This window comes from Papio anubis, chromosome 1 (genome assembly GCF_008728515.1).
Source record: "Papio anubis isolate 15944 chromosome 1, Panubis1.0, whole genome shotgun sequence".
Lineage (NCBI taxonomy): Eukaryota > Metazoa > Chordata > Mammalia > Primates > Cercopithecidae > Papio > Papio anubis.
Window position 1 is genome coordinate 148,857,537 of NC_044976.1, and position 22,498 is coordinate 148,880,034.

General features: G+C 49.1%; 1 protein-coding gene across 8 annotated transcripts in view; it reads right to left on the minus strand.

Moving 5' to 3' along the window:
• Nucleotides 1-22,498, minus strand: part of VASH2 (vasohibin 2) — a 56,162-nt gene that overhangs the window by 15,227 nt on the left and 18,437 nt on the right. For 6 of the 8 annotated variants that reach the window (XM_009199036.3, XM_003918798.4, XM_009199034.4 and 3 more), the window contains 5 exons: nt 15,521-15,609; nt 10,693-10,749; nt 10,141-10,215; nt 3,807-4,188; nt 2,695-2,810 (listed from right to left, as the gene is read on the minus strand). In XM_009199036.3, coding sequence (XP_009197300.1) covers nt 2,695-2,810; nt 3,807-4,188; nt 10,141-10,215; nt 10,693-10,749; nt 15,521-15,573 — 683 coding nt within the window. In that variant the 5' untranslated portion in view covers nt 15,574-15,609. The remainder of the gene's footprint in view (nt 1-2,694; nt 2,811-3,806; nt 4,189-10,140; nt 10,216-10,692; nt 10,750-15,520; nt 15,610-22,498) is intronic. The other 2 variants (XM_021933354.2, XM_021933352.2) reach the window with 1 other exon arrangement.

The window sequence follows — 22,498 nt, forward strand, 5'->3', positions numbered from 1 at the left end:
CAAGTGGTGCCCCAACACCAGAAGGTAGCTTTGCACTCACGGTAGCTTTGCACTCTGACAGCTGTCCTCTGCAGGCGCAGGTGCGCTCACAGTCCTGATCCATCCTCTCCCTCTCTGACTGTTCCTTTTCCATCTTCTGTTCTGCCTCTTTTTCTTGGGCTTCCTCAGGGCCTCATCATCTTCTTTTTTTTTTTTTTTTTTTTTAGAGGGCCTCACTCCTTCGCCCAGACTGGAGTGCAATGGCACTATCCAGGCTTGAATTGCCAGGCTCAAGAGATCCTCCCATCTCAGCCTCCCAAGAAGCTGAGACTACAGGCATGCATCACCATGCCTGGCTAATCTGTTGTTGTTGTAAAGACAGGGTCTCCCTATGTGGCATAGGCATGCTGGTCTCAAACGCCTGGGCTCAAGCAATTATCTCTCCTTAGCCTCCCAAAGTGTTGGGATTACAGGCATGAACCACCACGTCCAGCCATTTCTTTTTTCTCTACTTTCTTTGCTCACAGACTTATCCGGCTGTCATTTCAACTGGCAATTCTAAGTAGATGGCTCCAATACGACCTTTATCCCCCAGCTTCCTCAAACTCCAGGTCTGCATTTTCAGCAACTCCCCTGATGTCAAAGATGCACTCCACATTCCATCATCCAAACTCAAACGCTCCTTCCTCCACATTTCCCAAACAGCCACCACCACCTCCTGACTCCTGACATCATCCTGTTACCATGGTTTCTAGGATCTTTACCATCCCCTCGCATTTATGGTCACATTTCCTGGTTAAAAACTCAACATGGCCCTGTGAATGCAATGTCCCTGTGGATCCGAGTAAAATGGATCCACCAGGACTAGTCTTCAAAATCAATAGCTGCCATTCTGTGCAGGAATCCATGGCCAGGCGGAATGCTTGGGCCTTCATATGCTCTAGATTCTAGAATCTAAAGGGAAGGGCAGGCTTTTATAGACTGCTCGACATTTCCTGAAGACTGGGAGCTCCTCAGGGAATGACTCAGCCCTCCTTGGGCAAAACAGATAATAAATCAGACAAAATCAGTTGTTTTATGAGCAACTTGCTATTGCTGGATCACTCACTCTATGCTAAATGGCCCTCTGGGAAGGGTTTCTATGTTCATAGTCCTCTGAGACAACCTACTTTGTGCAGCGACAGCAATTAATGGATGTTTGAATCAAAGCGAGAGACAGAGAGAGAGAAAGGGCTAAGGTTAGGGTGAAGGGTCAAGGGCAGTGGCCAGCATCAGGGGGAGGATTGGGGTCAGGAGGCCATGTGTGAAAGGTCGGAAGCCATCCTGCTCCCTACAAGGGCAAACCAATGCCGAAGCCATTCTCATCTTCAGCCTCTCTTGCTACCGGGAACACGTGACCTCTCACTGCTTCACACCCTCCTTTCCAGCCCAGAACGACAGCCATTGTCACCAAGGCCCTCATGGCAGTACCTGCTGAACCCAGGACTGGCTTTAGGATGTGGAATGGGGCAAGTAAAAAACCATCCTTGGAAATGAAAGTACTTCGTCCCGTCCTGTTCTTCTGAAAACAGAACCCTCCCCGACTCTGCCCTGCCACCTCCCAGAATCAGATGACCTGGGTTTCAGCCCCACTTCCCACTGACCAGCTACAGAACTTACAAGATAACAAGCCCTTTTTGGGTCCTGGTTTCTTCACCTGAAAACAAAACTTGTAAAATGTTCCCTGCTCACTGTACAGGATTGATGTGGCGATGATAATGTGCTTGTGTGAACACAGTTCACTGTTGACAAGTCACTCTCGTTACATCATCTACCTGGATCTTCACAAACCACCCTGTCAGATAGGCGAGGAGAGCATTTTGATATTCTTTCATGGATGAGGAAACCAAGGCTCCCTGAGGAGGAAGGATGTGCCCAGCTGCACAACTAACATGTGACAGAGTTGGGATTCAACCAAGCCCCTCTGTGCTCTGCGCCACATGGTCCCAGCATGGCAAGAGGCTGGGTGACACAGCATGCTGCTACTGTTAGAAAAGCAGTGCTTTTTCCCAGGATGGCTATCGTTCAAATATTTGCCAGCAGATAATCACTGGTGAATTTGGGCATCCCCAGCATCTCCAATCTGTCATTGCTTAAGTGGGTTATTTTGACCTAAGAAGTAGACGTGGGATCACTGGCCTCAGGGCTGAAACGGAGAGGGTAGAGTTAGCCAAGGAAGAAGATGAGCGGGTGGGTGTTTCTGACGCCACCGTCTACTGATGGTTATCACACTTTCTGCTGGGTACAGAGGACTACAGAATTTTAGGAAAGTTCATAAATTCTAACAATCTCATTTTATGGGTGAGAAAAACTTATGCCCAGAAAGATAACAAAGACATCCCCAAGCAGCTGAGCCGGTTCCAGCCCCAGGTTTCCTAATTCTAAGTCCGAAGTTCCCTCCGGGCTGCCTGCATTTCAGGCTATTCTTCACCTCATTCTGCCTAGGACTTATCCCTCCATTTGTGTGTGCAACTGATAGCAGAGAAGTGGCAATGGGGGTGATGTGCACAGCGGATCCTTTTCCATAGACGTCCCCTGAATGAGGGGCAGTCCTCTTGGAGATTGCTGTCTGGTTCAAATGCTGGGCCCAAGACACAGCTTTGTCCCCATGGGCCTGGACAACCCCTTGAATGTGTGTGTTGGGCTTTGAGTTGGGGAAGAGGAAATATTACTCACGACTTGTCTCGCCTGCCGAGCCTCCTCGGGGGGCTTGCCTGTCTTCTTCTGGGGGACAGGGATTTTCCCCGGCTTCTCACTTGGGTCGGAGAGTGGGCACTTGCAGGTTTCAGGATCTGAAGGAGATGTGAGGAGTTAATCACCCTGGTTCCTAAAGGATCTCCAGCCCCACGTCTTCTTCCAGCACCGCATCCCACACCCCCAGCCCAATCATGACGCCATGGATTAGAAAGCACTGAGCAGGAAGATTTCTAAAAAAAGGAGGCTGGAGACACACACGTTCCTCTCTCGTCCTGTACTGTCAAGCAGCAAGGGCACCACTTCTAAGACGGATATACAGATGGTCACATTGTGCCCCGTGCCATGTGGAGAGAGGAACACGGCCCAGTGCCTCAGCCCCCACACCGGGGCTGTGTGTATCTGCTTGGCAAGTTCCTCTCCTCATGAAGGCAAAGTCCCATCTACATTGCCCCAGAAACCAGCTTGTTCTTCCTCTGATGCTCCCATCCCACACATATGACAGAATGGTTTTAATTGATCAGGAATCGTCACTCCAGGTCCTGCAGACTGAACATGACAAGTCCACCAGTGCTAAACATAGCCAGGCCTGAAGTCAGCATAATCCTTTTCTCTTAGTGACTGCACAAGCCCTGGAGGGACATGGACAAGCGAGAATCACATCACTTTGGAGGTAAAACTGAGAGAGGGAAGAGGGACGTATGAGTATAGTCTATATAAGGCCAGCATGTAATGTTTTCCAGGTTTTAATACTGGAAATCTCTTGTCCTGGGAAGGCCCGCAGTTCCAGGCACACTGGAACAATTGGTCACCCTATTACATCAACAAAACAGAACAAACTAGAGCTTCAGTATAAAATGACTAACACTTTAGATCTGATTTCATAGAAGGAATTGCAGGACAAGACATTATTTTAAATGTCACATCTAAACTGATTTTATATGGTTTTCTTTGCAGTAGTACGTGCAAAGAGAGACTTTAACCTCAAGAAATGTTTGACCATCCTAGAAAAATGAGGCCTGGAGCAAGAGGCAGAGAGAAAGGAATGGGAAAAGAGCTCTCCTGCATGGCTTCCTTGTCTTCCCAGCACCCACCTTCATTCTCATGTCCCTGGCGTATTTCTCCAGCTCCTTCCTTATGTCAGCCCTCAGCATCTTTGAGACGTTGAGGACCAGCTGCTTCCACTCAATGGGCTGGAAGCTATGAGGCTCATGGGGGACGTATAGTCCAATCTTGACCTTCTTGACTGTGTGTAGGTATTTCTTGTAGGAGTCCTCAAAGTCAAAGATGAGGTCACTCAGAGTCCGAAAAGTCAATGGCTTGTCCATCAGCTCAGCCCTGCGGCTCATACCCAGTGAGCCATAGCGGCCGTTACAGTAAATCCCCAGCACAACGTGATGAAAGTAGTTTCCTGAGAAGTAGGTTTTAAAGCTGATGGGGAACCGCTCGATGGAAGGCTGTCCATTGGTTAAGTAGCTTAGACAATCCGAGTCAAGGAAGAGAAAGGAGGCCTTGAAAATTCGGAGCCTGGATGCACAGGAAGGGAAAGTGTCTCATAGGGGTCAGTGAGTCCATCCCCCTGCCTCTGCGCAGGCCCACATCTAACTTTTCCGGACTAATCCTTTTATAAACCATTCGCTTGTTATCTTTAACTATCTACTATATGTTGTATATCCAAACCAAGTTAATATGAGACAAAAAGAAAAACTTGTCATTTTCTTCAGTAATTACATACCTGCAAAACAAAACAAGGCACTTTTTCCTCTGCTCCCAGGACTCACACAGGCTGCATCCCGGCCTGGAACAGCCTCATGACCATCCCTTCTCCCTTCCTGGGTGTCATGCCTCCCTGACCTTCCTCGTCCTAGTTTAGGTATTCTTGCTCCCTGCCCCGCCCCAAGTCAATTGGTAAATCCTTTGGACCTGGAGCCATTGGGAATGCAGAGGGAGGTGGCAGGGAAGTGTGAATGCAGGCAGGGGAGTATAACCTGAGCTTTTCCAGGGAAGGGGGAGCCGCAGCACCAAGCCTGGGATCATCTTTCCAAAACACACAAGAGCCCTCATGGCACTTGGTGCTTACCCATCCTGTGTTGCAATTGTGAGGGCAGGGCTTGTGTCTCACATCCTGGCATTCCCTGGGCACAGCACTGGCCTGGTACACAGACGGGCTTGTTTAATGTTTACAGAAAGAATGAACCTTAGGTTGTGGATGCGCACTGCCTTACACTTAAAAGGACTGCTCTCGGTGCAGAGCTAATCCAGGTGTCCTGAAGGGAAGGATGCCGACAGAACCCATCCACAGCACTGGCAGCAGCCTCACCCTCTGCCCTCGGTTTAGTCACGGATGGCTCCACTCTCTAAAAATGTTTTGTAGCTGCTTTCTCTTCACTTTATCATGTGAGATCAATTGGCAGTTAGGGAGTGAAATCACATCCTTCTGAGTCCTCTTACGTAAATTCCTAGCTGCTTTCTGGGGCAAGTTCTCTGGGGCTGGAACAAGGGCATTCCTTAGCTGCTTAAGTCAGTGTAACAAACACTTAACCCTGAGTGTCTGCTGTGCCCGACAGCCTGCCAGGTAGGGCTATGGAGCCAAAGATAAGAACACAACCCTTCCCCAGAGGTCTGGTGGGAGATGGACTCAGAATGCACACAATGAAATCAGTATGGCAATTCTTCAAATAATTCAACAGGAGTACCCTAGGACCTGGCAATTCCACTTCTGGGTGCATACCCAAAAGAATTGAAAGCAGCAACCCCAACAGATATTTGTACACCCATGCTCTGAACAGCATTATTTGCAACAGCTAGAAGGTGGAAGCAACCCAAATATCCATCGATGGATAAAGACATGAACAAAATATAGTGTATACATGCCATAGAATTTATTCAGCCTCATAAGGGAAGGAAATTCTGCAATGGGCAGGATGAGTCTTGAAGACATGCTGAGTGAAATCAACCAAATACAAAAGGACAAATATGGTATGATTCCGTTCATCTGAGGTACCTGAAGTAGCAAGTGCAGAGACAGAGAGTAGAACGGTGGTGGGCAGGGGCTGGAGGGAGGAAACTGGGGAGTGCTGTTTACCGGGTATGGGGTTTCATTTCTGGGGAGGAATGGTGGCCTTTCTTTCTTTCTTTCTCTCTTGCTTTCTTTCTCTCTCTCTCTCTCTTTCTTTCTTTCTTTCTTTTTTTTGAGACAGAGTCTCACGCTGTCACTCAAGCTGGAGTGCAGTGGCGCGATCTCAGCTCACTGCAGCCTCTGCCTCCCAAGTTCGAGCAATTCTCCTACCTCAGCCTCCTGAGTAGCTGGAATTACAGGTGCCCGCCACCATACCCGGCTAATTTTTGTATTTTTAGTAAAGACAGGGCTTCACAATGTTGACCAGGCTGGTCTCAAACTCCTGACCTCAGGTGATCCGCCCTCCTCAGCCTCCCAAAGTGTTGGGATTACAGGAGCAAGCCACCGCGCCTGGTCAGAATGGTGGTCATTTTGCAGAGCATTATGAATGTACTTAATGTCACTGAATTGTGCACTTAAAAATGGTTAAAATGGTAAATTATGTTATAAATATTTTACCACAATAAAAACCAAAACACAATGTGATGTGTGCTATAAGAAAGGCAAGCCCAGCAACCTCTGGGTAGACAGAGGAGGGGCCTCAGCAGGGTAACACTGGAATTCGTCTTACAGGATAAGTAGTCAGCCAGGTGGAGAAGTGGGGAGGAGACAAGAGAGAGCACCAGTCCCTCGTGTCATGAGTCACTGATTTCGAGGATTTGTCCCATCATGACGTCAATTGGAAAAGCCTTGGGACCTGGAGCAACTGGGAATGGAGAGGGAGGTGGCGAGGTAGTATGGAGGCAGGCAGGGAAGTAACCTGAGCTTTTCCAGGGAAGTGGGAGCAGCAGTGCCAAACCCGGGATCATCTTTCCAGCATCCAGCCTCCTGGGGCTATTCCTAACCTGCCTCTCATAATGAACCTGTTACTTTAATAAACCACAGTGCTTTAGTACCACCAGCAAGCCCCACCATGGCCAGTGAGGTCCCCCAAAATACCTGCCATAGTTCACAAGATAATTTGGAAGCAAAGGTCTACCTCTCTAGCATGCATGTAAAAGCATGCGCATGTCCTTAAGCAAGTTAAAAAGAAGTGGCTCAGCACTAATGAATCCCGAACTCTGGGCTAAAGTCAAAAACAAGGAAAGCAAGGAAGGACAGGCCGATGGACACAGGTGTCCAAGCAGCCAAGCCAACCAGTTTCAAAGTTGTTGAGCCAGGACCTGCAGAAGGGCCTGTGGGAGACACAGACGGATGACCCCATTCATAACCTTCACTATCCCCGAGTGGAAAGCAGGACCCAGGGATGCTGACCGGCGCAAAAAGACAAAGATGCTGTAACCTTTAGAATCCAGGTCTGTTTGGGAGGCTGAGGCGGGCAGATCACCTGAGGTCAGGAGTTCGAGATCAGCCTGGTCAACATGGTGAAACCTTATCTCTACTAAAAATACAAAAAATTAGCCGGGGTTGGTGGCACACGCCTGTAATCCCAGGTACTTGGGAGGCTGAGGCAGGAGAATCGCTTGAACCCAGGAGGTGGAGATTGCAGTGAGCCGAGATCGCGCCACTGCACTCCAGCCTGGATCACAGAGCAAGACTCCGTCTCAAAAAAAAAAAAAAAAAAAAAAAAAGAAGATGATTTCAGGTCTGTGTTTCCTGTCTGTGTGCAAGAGTCAAATTTCCCTGAGTTCAGCAGTGTGAACTGAAGCTCTCCACCTTCCCACACTTTTCTGAAATGTCAGAAGGATAAGAACAAAGGAAAACCACCAGCACACTGTCTCTGATTTGGACAGGCTCAAAGGCTGTTCCTGGGTCTATCCCCACAATTCCAAAAGGTTGTGGGTGATTCCAATGGCATGATGTTCGAATGTATAAAATTGTGCAGGGATGAGACTATTGTGTAAGGGAGGTGGTCATTTCAATGACCTAAATCCAGAGGCACTCAGACACACCTCAACAAAGAGTCTGAAGTTAGCTTGTCCACCCCATGAAGGGCCTGGGCTTGTGTTCCCCTTCGTTGATCTCGTCCACCAGCGCATCCCCAGCCAATTGTCTGCCTCCATTAAACTTGCAGGAGGCTTCGCTGAACAGCTGTGGCTGACTCCTGCCACTAAAGAGTTGGGGCCCTGAGCCATCTGCTGCCCTGACCCTCATTCCCAGCCTCCTGCTGGGTTCCCCAGGCACATGTCTCATCTCCTTTGTGGGAAACTGGGAGGAGGATGACAGGAGGGTTGGAGAGGGGCCTCAGTAAGGTTCAAGTTTCCATTTTTCAAATGTCAGCCAAGGCACCTGTGGTCAATCTTGTTTCAGATCAGGCCTGCAAGTGTTTCCACAGGCTGCAGAAAGACACAGAGATTCCCCTTCCCACAAAGACGTCCAGGAGACCCAGAAAACAGACTAGATCAATCCTCCTGTCCCCAGTCTAATTTTGAGCCACATGTCCTTATACTCACTTCTCCATCTCCTTTCTCTCCTGATTTTCCTTCTACCTCTCTGACTTTCCTTCTTAAGTCTCTTTCATGGGCTCTTTGTGCCAAACTAGACCAAAAAAATACTGATTTCATCTTTGATCTTTTTCTCTTCTCACTTGTTGAACAGTAAGCGCAACCCCCTAATCACAGCTCCTAAATTCGCATTTCCAGTGCAGATTTCTCTGTGAGCTCCACACTGCAAATACCTCATCCCGACATCCCACAAGGCACCTCAAATTTAACATGTCCAAATCTGAGCTCACCTCTCCCTAAATCTAATCCTCTCCTTGAAGTCCTTCCCTTGGACTATGGCATTATCATGCAAGCCAGAAATATGGAGTCACTGCCGTTCTCCAGTAACTCCTCCCATCTAAGCAGTCCCCCAGTGGTGGTGATGATATATGCCTCCATCTCTTCCCTCCACCTTCACTGGCGCTGTTTTAATTCAGGTCTGCATTGAAGCATCTCCTTTCTCTGCCACTCTCATTCCTCCTGCTAATCCCGCAGTCGATTGCCCAATTCAGAAACCTGGAGCTGTTGACTCCTTCCTCATCAACTCCTGTATCTAGTTGGCCTAGAAGTCCTATACATTCTATCTCCTTGATAGCTCTTAAACACATTCCCTGAAATCCATTCCCATCCCCAGGGCCATCAGTCTAGCCTCACCATTCCCTCATGTAACAGCTCCCAACGGGCTTTGCTGATCCAGCTCAGCCTTCCCCAATCTGCCCTTTAGCCTGTCCTTTGGAAAACTACATCTCTAGAGCATATACCGAAGCACGCCACACCTCTGCTTCAGAGTTTTCATCTGGGTTGCCCATTGCCTTTTGGAAAACAGTCATTTTCAGCACAGCAGTCAAGGACCTAACTGATCTTGCCTGGGACCATCTCTCAAGCTCCTGTCTTGCAGTGTTTCCTTTTCCACTGTCCCTTCCAGCATCCATCCCATAGGACTTCGGAGTGTCTTTGCTTTTCTATCTGATCGTGTTCAATTGCCATCACCACCAAGATGTTGATGCCATCACAATTTCTCTGCACCATATACCTCTCAGGCTGAAGAGCCAGGAGTCTGGTGAAAAATGGAACAGAAAGTTTGGGAGAAGCTAGACCCTTGTTTTAGCTGGAGGTCCTGTCAGGTCAGGATACACTAGCACTGTTTGGTCTCCTCCACACGCCACTCTTAGAATTTTTCCTGACAGGCCAGGCGCGATGGCTCCTGCCTGTAATCTCAACACTTCGGGAGGCTGAGGTGGGCGGATCGCTTGAGCTCAGCTGTTTGAGAACAGCCTGCTGGTGAAACATGGTGAAACCCCATCTCTACCAAAAATACAAAAATAAAAAAAAAATTAGCCGGGCATGGTGGCATGTGCCTGTAGTCCCAGCTACTCAGGAGGCTGAGGTCAGAAGGTCACTTGAGCCTGGGAGGCGGAGGTTGCAGGCAGCTGAGATCACATCACTGAATTTTCAAAGACTTTTCCCTGGAGATGGGTTTGGATACTAGCACTCTTGGCTCTGATTGCATTTCCCCTTGACTGTCTTTCCTGCTGCAATGTCATATTAATGCAAAGAACAGCCACATACGCACTCTCTGTAGTCGCTCCAAGTTAGAATTCTCCTTGTGATTAGTGAGTATTAGTGAGTCTGCAAGGTCACTGGCCTGAGAGCTGGCCCTGATGGAGGCTGCAGCTCACAGGTGAGACTAATATTGGTCCAAGAAGCCAAGCATTGATTTGGTTCACTTCTCCATGGTGGAAGTTAAAGAGAGGAACCAGAGGAGTCTGACACTTTCCTCAAAGGAGATAATCATCTCTGTGGATTTACAATGTTAAAGGCACAACCAGCCCCATTGTGAAGCCACCATTTATGCAGTAAACTAAGCATACATAACTTAAAGGATACATGCCCAGGATGACAGCTTCAAGGCATTTGATAGGCAAGGACTCTCGCGTCATTTCTTTTGCTGTTTCCATTAACCTGTAGGATAGAGCACAGCAGAGGATCTCAGAACCTATTTAATTACACACTCGGGTCAGTCTGTCAATCCATCAGCATGCCTATCCCCACACTAGGAACCACGCAGGAGCACAGAGGGAAAAGGGAGAAGTCGCCTCACAGGAAGGCACCAAAGCACAAGAGTTAATTCCTGGAGTTAGTGCCAGTATTCCATAGCACCCTCCCAATGTCCCAAGACAGAGGGCATTACAATAGAACAAATAAAGGAAGTCTCATGAGGCAGAGTTTACAAGCCTCCTCCATCCTGGGAGTTAGAATTCACCACTGAGCTCAGTCCTCAGTCCCACCTCCAACCTGGCCTTGGGGCACCCTCCACCTCCACCCCTTACAGACTAGGATACCTGAGCCCTGGGCTATGGGAATAGAGGTTGGGAGAGCAAGATGGCAGCTTGAGGGTAGGAGAGAGGTCATCTGGCCCATAGATCATGCACCACTTACCCACTCAGCGGTCTCATTTTCCTAATTTCAAAGAACTGGGTCCCTGTGTGATTATATCTGTGTAAAGTATGTAAAGGGAAAGTGACAGAAAACTCCAAAGGTCCCAGTAATGTGGCAGAGAAAGCTATGCATTCTGATTTCTCAATGAGATGAGGATGTGAGGGCTTTTCAGAAGTCGCCAGTACCCGGAAGGTAGCCAGTAGCCTCTAACTCCTCACTATCTTGCCCTGGAAATCTAATTTCTAACTTGTGCTTCAAAGTACCACAGACCTTTATACTAGCTCTTTTCAATCTGCTCTGTATTCTGGGTAGTTGAATATTTGTCTTAATTCACCTAGTAGACTACAAGCTCTTCAAGAGTTGGTACTATTCTTTTTTAAAAAAACAATTTTTTTAAGACATGAGCTTTCTATGTTGCCCAGGCTTGTCTTGAATTCCTGGGCTCAAGTGATTTTCCTGCCTCAACCTCCCAAGTAGTAGGTATACACCACCATACCTAGCTAGAACTGTTCTTTCATTATCTTTGTATCACCCATAAAACCTGGCAGAAGGCCAGGCACAGTGGCATATGCCTGTAATCCCAACACTTTAGGAGACTGAGGTGAGTGGATCACCTGAGGTCAGGAGTTCGACACCAGCCTGGCCAACATGGCGAAATCCAGTCCCTACTAAAAATACAAAAACTAGCCAAGTGTAATGGCATGGGCCTGTAATCCCAGCTACTCAGGAGGCTGAAGCAGGAGAATCACTTGAACCCAAGAGGCGGAAGTTATGGTGAGCCGAGATCGCACCACTGCATGTCAGCCTGGGCAACAGAGTGAGACTCTGTCTCAAAAAAAAAAAAAAAAAAAAAAACTGGCAGAAACCCAACATATGCAAGTTAACAAATATTACTAAATGAATGAGGAATACATGAATGGATGGATGAATATATGGATGGATGGAAAGATGGATGGATGAATGAGTGGATGGATAGAATGGAAGGGCAGATGGGGATGGATGGAAGCAAGGATGAAAGGGTGGATTGACAGCAATAGGGCTTTTCTGTAGTGCACAGACTCTGTAGCAGGGCTTACTGTGGCGATGTCACTTTTTTTCATGCCTGTGCTGGCACTTGGCATTGATTACTAAATCTGAGAAGCTGTACCATTATTGACTATCTGGGATTTAGCTGACTACCCAGAAGGTCTCAGGAACTGACCAGCTTGCACCAAGTTGTTCTGAAGGAGATGAAGAGTTTCCCGATGCTGTGCTCTCTGAGGGCTGGGTTTTTATTTTTCTGAGTCTAGTGAGAAGTTGCTTTGTAGGTTTTGCTCTTCTGCCTCAAACAAAAGCCTATAGGAAAAGTGCACATCGGGAAGGTGCTAATGAAGCCTGAACTTCCATGCCCAGAGCTGCTGCAGGTCAGGTGGGTGTGGGAGAGTCAGTGGGTGCCCCACAGTGACAAGGGTGCCTGGAAACACTTTGATCCCTCCTTTTTGAAAAGGGCTGGGATTCCTCTCCTGGCACAGCTGTGCTTGGTCACTCAGACACGAGCACACATAACCCTCTGAAGAGCTCGGTATAAGAAGATTCTGGGCTCCAGCCCTGGAGAGTCTGACTTCAGGCCATGGTTCATAACCCCAGATGCTACTCAAAGTTACCTCACCTTAGATGACTGAGCAGGAAGCTCCAGGCTGAGGGGCTGGGGGACCTCTGAAGATCACCAGTTTGAGGGTTACTGACCTGGGCCGTAAGAACAACAACTAACCTTACAGGCTTGCCCAGTTTTTAAAGCATACAACATACAAGATCCTAGAGGTAAAAGACAAAAATGAAGGGCTAAATATTCTCATTGTGAAGCGATTTCTTTACCTCACCAAAAATTTATACAAGCAATGAGGTTCCTGGTACATAAAGTAGAATTCGGTTGGCAAAAATTCACTTCTATGCCCAACTTTCCTCTGCTCACATATCTAATTTATACATCTAGTGTATCAAGTGAGACAAGCATATAGTAAAATAACTTTAAAAAGTGTACCTGAACGTCTTCTTTCGGCTCCTTAATCATTGAGCCCCCGAAAGTGGGCTGGGGAGAAGTCTGCTCTAAACATGCCCTGAGGGGGAGATACTCACTGAGCCTGAATTTGCTGTTAGAAGGCTTCTCCCCTAATCCAGCAGAGCTCATGTGGCACCTCTCTCTCCAGAACCCCATGCAACACCAGCACTCCTGTTGGTTGCTGCTCTGAGGATGTCCAAGGGGAAAAGCAGGATTCGTCCTTTCCTATCTCCACTGCCAGCTGAGCACATCCACCGTCAGGACTGACGCCAACCAGTCCCCATATCCTGGCACCTGTCACTGTGTCCAGGACAAAGCAGTAGGGAGTCCCAAGGAACTAAATAAAAGTCAGGTCAGCAGGTAGAAGAGTGGGTGCCCTGCCTTCCTCGTGCAGTGGCCCCAGTGGGCAGGGGGCCGGGAGCAGGTCCCCGCAGCCTGCTGGTGCTTCCCTTCTCTGGCCCTCTCTGTAGTCAGTGATGCTGTTGGTCATTGACCTTTGCAGTCATAATGGGTCAGAGAAGAGAAAAATGGAAAAGCAGATCCTTCAGGGCAACCATGAAAAGGTGGCAGATAATGTGCTGACAGGTTTACAGCAGTGTGAGCAAATGATATGTAAAGCACATGCATATTTGCCCCTATCAATGCATTCCCAGTTAGGCTAATTCTCTTAACTCTCAGCCAGATGATCCTTGTGAAGACCATGTCCTAGATAGAAGAGGGAAGCCTTAGGCCAGGTGCGGTGGCTCACGCCTGTAATCCCAGCACTTTAGGGGGCTGGAGTGGGCGGATCACAAGGTCGGGAGATCAAGACCATCTTGGCTAACATAGTGAAACCCCATCTCTACTAAAAATTAGCCAGGCATGGCAGCGGGCACCTGTGGTCCCAGCTACTCGGGAGGCTGAGGCAGGAGAATGGCATGAATCTGGGAGGTGGAGCTTGCAGTGAGCCGAGATTGCATCAGCCTGGGTGACAGAGCGAGACTCTGTCTCAAAAAAAAAAAAAAAAAAAAAAAAGAGGGGGGGGTCTTAAAAAAAATAATTAACTTTTAAGTTAAAAAAAAAAAAAGAGGTGGGAGGCATTCTAATTGCTGTCACCTTCTAGAATAGTCTATGAGGAGTCAGTCACATCCAGAAAGGGCCAGCTCTTGGGTCCGGGTCTGCTCTGGCAGGAGTTGGTGCCTCGGGACCACATGGAACTCCCCATGTGGGTCCCAGGGTGGGCATCAGCACAAACACCAGACAGCCTTCCAAGGGCCAGGGCCGCCAGCCTCACTCCTGGAGACTGGCGCTACCTGCTCCTCCTAATATTGCCTTAGGATTTACTGGGAAGATGCCGGCTGGGGAGCTGATGATCCGTGAAGTGAAAACAAAGAAGCCAATCAAGTCATCTCCCGACCCAAATGAGCAGAAACTGGTATTTTCTGATCTAGTAATACCAAGCCCTGGGAGCGGGGGCGGTGCTAGTGTTTGGTCCCTGCAGGGAAGACACAAAAATCCACCCGGAAGATTTTTGCCATAACATAGAATGGACGGGCTTTTCTGGCACATGTGGGGCATGTGTGCAGTGTCCCCTGAAATCCTTTCTGCCTCAGGGCTGGGTATGGACAGACAAACAGGAAGCCGGTCAGTGTGCCCGGGACCTTGTAGAACAGGCTATGTTTTATACATTTATGGAGGAAGGCTAGCGGTCCACAGAAGCTTGACCTCCTGGACAGTGTGCTGGGGTCCAGCTTCCCATCTGACTCCTCTCTCTATAAAATGCCAGAAGGGGCAGGTGGACCATCCACTCCTGTCCCCCTGTCCCTACAGTGTTGCTCGTGGGAGTCTTCGGAACTGATCTAATCCTGACTACAGACAACCTGCAGATGCGGAGGAGAAACGGACCAAACCGGCTGGTCTGAACTCGGACTGAACCCAGTGAGTTTCTTAGGTCTTCCTCAAGCTCAAGTTGGGGGAGAGGGCCCCCAATTGTAGAAGCCCAACCATTCATGTAGAACTGAGCAGGTCACCAGCCTGGGTCACCTGGGGAAACAAAGGCAGCACCAGGTGGGCCTCTTGTAGATCATGAGCAGTTAGGTATGAGGGCAAAACAGAGAAAGAGAAAAGGAATGGAAGAGTAGGAGGGAAGAAGGCAATAGACAGTAAAGGGCTGGGTGTGGTGGCTCACGCCTGTAATCCCAGCACTTTAGGAGGCCGAGGCGTGTGGATCATTTGAGGTAAGTTCGAGACCAGCCTGACCAACATGGAGAAACTCTGTCTCTACTAAAAATACAAAAATTAGTCAGGTGTGGTGGCAGACGCCTGTAATCCCAGCTACTCAGGAGGCTGAGGCAGGAGAATCGCTTGCACCCAGGAGGTGGAGGTTGCAGTGAGCCGAGAGTGTGCCAACACACTCCATCCTGGGTGACAGAGCAAGTCTTCATCTAAAAAAGAAAGACACTGAAGGAGAACAGGAGGAGGGGAACAAAGATGACCAAGAGGAAGGAAGTGGAAAAAGAGAAGATAGAAGGAAGAGAGGTGCTCAGGGGAAAAAGGGAAAGGACAGGGACGAGGAGGGAGAAAGAGAAGCCAGAGGGACTCAAGGTGGACCAGCCTGCTCCATTGGGTCACTGCAATTACATCCTCCGTGCACACTCTTTCTAGACTCCCACCTGGGGCATCCCTCCATGCCTGGCCTCACCAACCTTAGAGAGCTTTTGATGACCAGCTGGGGACAGATTTGCCACCAGGCTTGCGATCACCATGCCTGTCCCCTGGCTGGGTGTGCTCAGACCTTGGTTGGAAGGATACTGTAGGGTCTTCATGTAATTCTGGATCGCCTGGAGCCAGTCTGGGATCGTCATCGAGAGCCTGTAGTTTGGGACCTGGGGTATTGAAGGCTGCAGAGAAATAGAGAAGAGGAAGTGTTTATTAAGGAGGCGCTCTGGGGCCCAGCTTCTGGGGACAGGCAGCGGGCTGAAGCCACCAGAGAGAGAGGTGCTCCTGAGAGCCAATGGCAACATGGTCACCCTGGCGTGGCCACCTGATTGAGCAGTGCCTCCTCCATGAGGTCTCCCGGGAACAGTGAGTCCTTCATTGACGCTCTCCCTCTCTGAGTTCCCTCTGAGTCATGGTGGTTCTCTATGGCCCTCCGTGCTGTGTGAATACAGCTTTCTTCCCTGCAGGAGCCTAACGCCTCCTTGAGGCAAAGGACCACGTTCTATCGTGTCCCCCGCCGAGCCTGGCCCAGGACGGGCATGAAAGCACTTCATCAATGATTGCATAACACCTTTTGCTGCGTGGCCAGTGGTGATCCACTACAAGTGCTCTACTGCAGGGCCACATTTACACAGAATATAAAGTGAATGGATGCCGGGCACCGTGGCTCACGTCTGTAATTCCAGCACTATGGGAGGCCAACACAGGTGGATCGCATGAGTCCAGGAGTTCGAGACCAGCCTGGCCAACATGGTGAAACACCATCTCTAAAATATAAATAAATAAATAAATAAATAAATAAAGTGAACGGTGCCCTAGAAAATTGCAACATGGCACCAAGAGTGCCACATCTCAATACCACCCTCCCTGCAATGCCCAGTGTGTCCCTTTCCCTGAGTCCTATCCCAGATGGATTAGGGAAGATCCCTCTTCTTGCCTTGACTCTCCCCAGGCAAGTGCAGCTCCTCTGACTCATGAGTCATCTTACCACTTTACCCCTCATAGCAACTCAATCAACACATTCACCTCCTAGTCTGCCCCTCAGTCAACACTCCCTGAATGTCTACAACATAGCAGATGAAGTCCTGATCCCTGCCAGGAAGAGAAAGAACCAAAGGCAGGCAAGGACTGGAAAGGGGGAAGCAGCCCTATCCTGAAGGCCAAGAGCAAGAACAGACAGGGACGTCCAGTCGAGTCACTGCTGAAAAGCCAGGCACGGTTTGGGGTTTTCTTGGTTGGTTTTGTTTTTTGCTTTATTTCCCCTATGTGTCTCTCGGTCTTCTGACCTCTGTCTTCCTGAGGTCCTTGGTGACAGAGAATCTCAGCCCACGTGGGTGGGGCTCCGGCAGTGCTGCTGCTGGGAAGGAGAAATGAGGCTCCTCCAGGCCAAGCCACTTAAGGAGAAGCAGAAAGGGCCTGAGGACGGGTGACACTCACCCTCAGAGCAAATAGGGCAAGGGCGGCCCTGGGGATTTGGTGCTCCGCTGATGGAAGGGGACTCCGCTGGGGAGACGGGGATGGCCCTGGGCAGCCAGGCCAGGCAGCAGAGCCAGACACTGCCTAAGGCTGTTCGAGGCTCTCTCCCTGGCTCTCCAGGCACCAGCCCCAGTGTGAGGCTGAGGGCACGCTGTCTCCCGCCTGGGCATCGGGCTCTTTCCATACTTCCACCCCTCTGGCTGCACTTACTGCAAATGCTCCTTGACATTCCTTTCCTCTCACTGCCTCAATTCTCTCTTGGCTTTGAAATGTCCTACTTCACAGCAACTGCCTCGTCAGCTGGAAGGAAACTCATCAGAATCACACTTCCTGCATTACAGCCAAGGTATTATGTGTGTGTGCGTGAATGTGCGTGTGAATGTGAGTGTGTGTGCCCATTCAAGCACAGCTATTCTGCAAGCTCCATTTTGTGTATGACATGTCAACCCAAATCAATCACACTTCTGTCTGGGAGTGTCATTTCGGGGGCAAAACATTGAATATTTGTTCCCATCACACACACACACACACACACACACACACAGCAAGTCAAAATGTAAAGTGTATCCTGTGTGTTTGCCCTAACATACACTAGAAAGTGCTTTATGTAAAAAATGTGCCAGAGATTTCACAAGGTGAGGAGAGAAGGGGAGACGCGAACAAGTATGTCTTTAGCACCTCCTGTGTTTCAAGCTTTAGGCCCTGTATGAACGGGAGAGAAAGCCCAGGAGCAGAGGCAGAGAGGAGGGGAATTCTAGTTTATGAAGACATACGCAGGTTGGACGCAGTGGCTGATGCCTGTAATCCCAGTACTTTGGGAGGCCAAGGTGGGTGGATCGCTTGAGCAGCCTGGGCAACATGGTAAGACCCCATCACTAAAAAAAAAAATTAGCCGAGCATGGTGGTGCAGGCCTGTAGTTTCAGCTACTCAGGAGGCTGAGGTAGGAATATGGCTTGAGCCCAACAGGTCAAGGCTGTAGTGAGCCATAAATGAGCCACCATACTCCAGCTTGGGTGACAGAGCAAGACCCTGTCTCAAAACAAAAGACATAAACATTTCTGCACAGAAAAACACAGGCTAAACCTCTTTAATAGAAAAGCTGGTAAGCGTGGGAAAACGCCCTGAAGAATCACCAGCCACCTAAGAGATCCCCAGAGAGGTGTCCCTAGGCCAGAGCCTTGCTGTAGCCAGTAAGACTTGGCTCAAGAGTCTGCTGAAGGACTGACCACCAAATTATTTCAACCCCCCTCAAGCCCAACAAAGCCCACAAGAGCTAGATGGCAGGGTGGGAGCCGACGGCAGCTGGTCCTCAGAATAGCAACCCGATGGCGCCCGAGGGCTTTTAAAAACAGCTGCATGGTTACCTCAGCCTGGCTGTGAGCTGAGTGCAGGAGCTGTGGCCACACTTCCTGCCCATTGGGAGGACAAACGTATACATTCCCCAAGTCCCAGCTGGGGGCAGGGCTGTGGTGGGGAGGTGCAGAGACCGCAGACGGAATGATGTCATAGGCTACAGCTCACTCTGATGTCTGGGAGAGATGGCTGGGCTTACCCTGGAGGGTCCACTTCCGGCCAGCGCCTCGGGCTGCCAACATTCCCACTGGCCATGGACTGTAAACCAGGTGGGCTTCCTGGAGTGTCATTAGGAGACACACACAACCAGGTCCAAAGCCCTGCTCTGCCACCTACTAGCTGTGGGCCCTGGTCAAGCTGCATGACCTCTCTAAGCCTCTGTTTTCTTCCTGATAAAATAGGAATAGTATCACCTACTTCCAACCTTCCATGCTGGTTGTAAGCATTACATGACCTAATGCAAAAGTAGGCAGCTTGGGACTTGGCATATGGTGTTCATTAAGTGTAAGCTGTGTTGGCCAGGCCCTGTGGCTCACGCCTTTGGGAGGCCATGGTGAGTGGATCACTTGAGGTCGGGAGTTTGAGACCAGCCTGGCCAACAGGGCAAAACCCCGTCTCTACTAAAAATACAAAAATCAGCTGGGCGTCGTGGCGGGCGCCTGTAATCCCAGCTACTCGAGAGGCTGAGGCAGGAGAATTGCTTAAACCTGGGAGGCGGAGATTGCAGTGATTGAACCACTGCACTCCAGCCTGGGTGTCAGAGCAATACTCCATCTCAAAAAAAGAAAAAAGAAAAGTGTAAGCTGTGTTATTATTCATCACCAATATATTGTCAGGGGTCTAGGCTGGGGAAACCTGAATGATCCATACTTTTCTGGAACTGGAAAACAGAATCAGCAGCAGCAGAGTCCCTGGACACTCAACTTGGGAGCTTCACATCATGAAGATACCTTCCCACCTTAACGGAGAGGATGAAAACGTTCACTGCTCCCTGGGGATGCATTGATGACAATGAGTTAATATCCTTAATTCATTATGAGTTCATGCAAAGTGACAAGAAAACTCTTTAGGCCTCAGTGAAACTAAAAATGGCCCCCAAAGGCAGAAGCAACCCATGTCCATTGACAGATGAATGAATAAACAAAATGTGGCATCCCACGGAATATACGATGGTATACAATGGAACAGTATTCAGCCTTTAAAAGGAAAGACTTTTTTTTTTTTTTTTTTTTTTTTTTTTGAGACGGAGTCTCGCTGCGTCGCCCAGGCTGGAGTGCAGTGGCCGGATCTCAGCTCACTGCAAGCTCTGCCTCCCGGGTTCACGCCATTCTCCTGCCTCAGCCTCCCGAGTAGCTGGGACTACAGGCGCCCGCCACCACGCCCGGCTAATTTTCTTGTATTTTTTAGTAGAGACGGGGTTTCACTGGGTTAGCCAGGATGGTCTCGATCTCCTGACCTCATGATCCGCCCGTCTCGGCCTCCCAAAGTGCTGGGATTACAGGCTTGAGCCACCGCGCCCGGCCAGGAAAGACGTTTTGACACATGCTATCACATGGATGAAACCTGATGACATTTTGCTAAATGAAATAAGCCAGTCACAAAAGGACAAATATTGAATAATTCCTCTTACATAAGGTTCCTAGAGTAGTCAAAGTCATAGAGACACAAAGTAGAATGGTGGCTGCCAGGGGCTGGGGAGAGAGGGAAACGGAAAGTCAGTGTTGAATGGGTACAAGGTTTCGGTTAGGAAGATGAAAAACGTCTGGAGATGGATGGTGGTGGCGGCTACACAACAATGTGAAGGTACTCAGTGCCACAGAGTTGTACACTTAAAAACGGTAAATTACATGATATATCTCTCTCTCTCCACAATTTTAAGAGCCATGAAAAGACAATTCACAAAACAAGAAAAGCAAATAGTAACCAAATATTTGAAGAAATTGTTTAAGTGCTCTAGTAATACAAGAAACGCAAATTAAAGCCACTGCAAAACATCATTTTCCACCTTTCCAGTTAGCAAAAACATGCTGAAATGTAGATACCCAATGCTGGTAAGCATGCTCTCCTACAGGACCGAGGCAAACATAAATTGGTACAACCTTTTTAGGAAAAGCCCAGGGCACATCCCTTTTTTCTGTTCGTGACTGGGGCCCGCAGAGTCCCTTCTCATGCTATTTTCCTGCCAGATTTCATCAATTGCTGTACTACCTGAAACTCCAGCTTTGATTGTCTGTGCCCTTCCCCTCAAGGGCTTCACCACCTGCTGCCTACATTAGCCCCACAGCCGTGGCCAGGCTGATGAAGGCAGAATCTAGAGGAAACAGATAGAAACCAACCTCTTCACACAGGCACTGTGCCTGTTTTCTAGGGGTGGAGGCCCCAGACAACTTGGGGGCTAGGGGACACAAGGAGGGAGTGGAGTGGACAGAAAGATGGTGTTCAAGAGAAAGAATAATGAAACAAACCACAGGCAAAGCTCTTGTGAGGAGCCTCTCTTCCACTCTGTTCTTGTGAAGCACAGACCTGTCGGTGATACGGACCGACACAGTTGTGTAACTGACATTGCCGTGCGGGAGAGAAGGGAAAGACCAGGAAAGGAGCCAGGGAGGCAGTAAGAACCCCAGGCACTAGGAATCTTTAACAAGAGCAAGGAGAATTCAAAACCTTTTGTCATCCCTACTCTGAAAACACTATGCAGGCACCAGACAGAAGAATCTTCTCTGGCAGCTTGGGAAGAGAAGCACAAAACAGCACCCGCAAGCCCAGGATGAGCCCCAGGCTCCTGCAACAGAGGCAGCCAGGAATCTGTGGGACAGAGGTGCAGGACAGACAGACAGACAGAAGGTTCTCAATCCAGGACTGGGGAGGGAAGGAGCTGCCCGCAAGAGCTGGCAGCGGGCAGGGATGGCCCTTGACTGCAGCCAGGTCTCTAGTACTAAACACGCCCGTGTCTTCACTCAGGTGAAACTCAGTCCTCTAAATGTGAATTATTTTCCAACTGGGAATCAACACGAGAGTAAGACACAAGAAGTGGGGTCTGCAAGAAACTGACTGCTGTTTCTTGCTGAATCCATCCTGGTTTTCTGCCCCAAGGAGAGTCTAGTTCCAGGCTGTTAAGAAAGAGGAGGATTGCCCTAGAATTTTCCTAGAATGTCCACTGTTTTTTTCGGGGCTGGCCACTCTCTCTGAGCCTCGCTTCCCATCTGCTATTATCCTCCAACTGACTCTTGCTGTTTCCTTAAAGTCTCTCTGAAAAAATCCTGCCTCTGACCTGGTCAATTGCTATCTTCAGACCCAACAACCACCAGGGGAGAGGCCTGGAGTCACAAATTTAGAAGGAGGATCTCAAAGCAGGGGAATCCCTGCAAGGAGGGGACATCTGGACCCTTCAGGCAGAAGTTACCATGGCTGCTAAGGGAATGTCCTGTAGTCAAAGGAAGTGTCATTTAGTCCTCCATGGAGGTCCTTGAAAACCTCCCCCATCCCCTTCTTTTGCTTCTTAGTCTATAGTCAATGGCCAAAAATGATTAATCCCCCTGAAGCCCACCAAGCTTTTACCACTGCTGCCACCCTACCACCCTTCTTCTGTACAAATTCCTCAGTAAGATATTGATTTGGTTGATGGAGAAAACGACTCGACCCCAGAGGAAAGAGTCTGCCAAGCTGAGCACAGGAACAATCCTCTAATCCCAGAGGAGTAGCCCCTGGAAAAGGGAGCTTTTGAGGCTCTTCCCATGTTAAGGCCTAGGCAGGGGTCAGGGCTTGGGGAATGTCGGGGCCAGGGGAGATACCATGATAGGATTGGGGATACAGAACCAACCATTAAGATGCAATGTAAGAGAAATGTTAAGTTCTTTATATTTAGGGCCAAAAAGCTGACTGTCCACATTTGGGCTGGGGATTCCTGGTTTGGAAGCAGTTTTCATGTGACCTTTTAGTTACTATGAAAAGTACAATATGATATGGCCACTGTATAAAAAAGGGAAGACTGGCCGGGCGCGGTGGCTCACACCTGTACTTTGGGAGGCCGAGGCGGGTGGATCATGAGGTCATGAGTTTAAGACCAGCCTGACCAATATGGTGAAACCCCGTCTTACTAAAAATACAAAAAATAGCGGGGTGTGGTGGCACATGCCTGTAATCCCAGCTACTCAGGAGGCTGAGGCAGGAGAATTGCTTGAACCCGGGAGGCGGAGTTTGCAGTGAAGAAAGATCATGCCACTGTACTCCAGCCTAGGCGA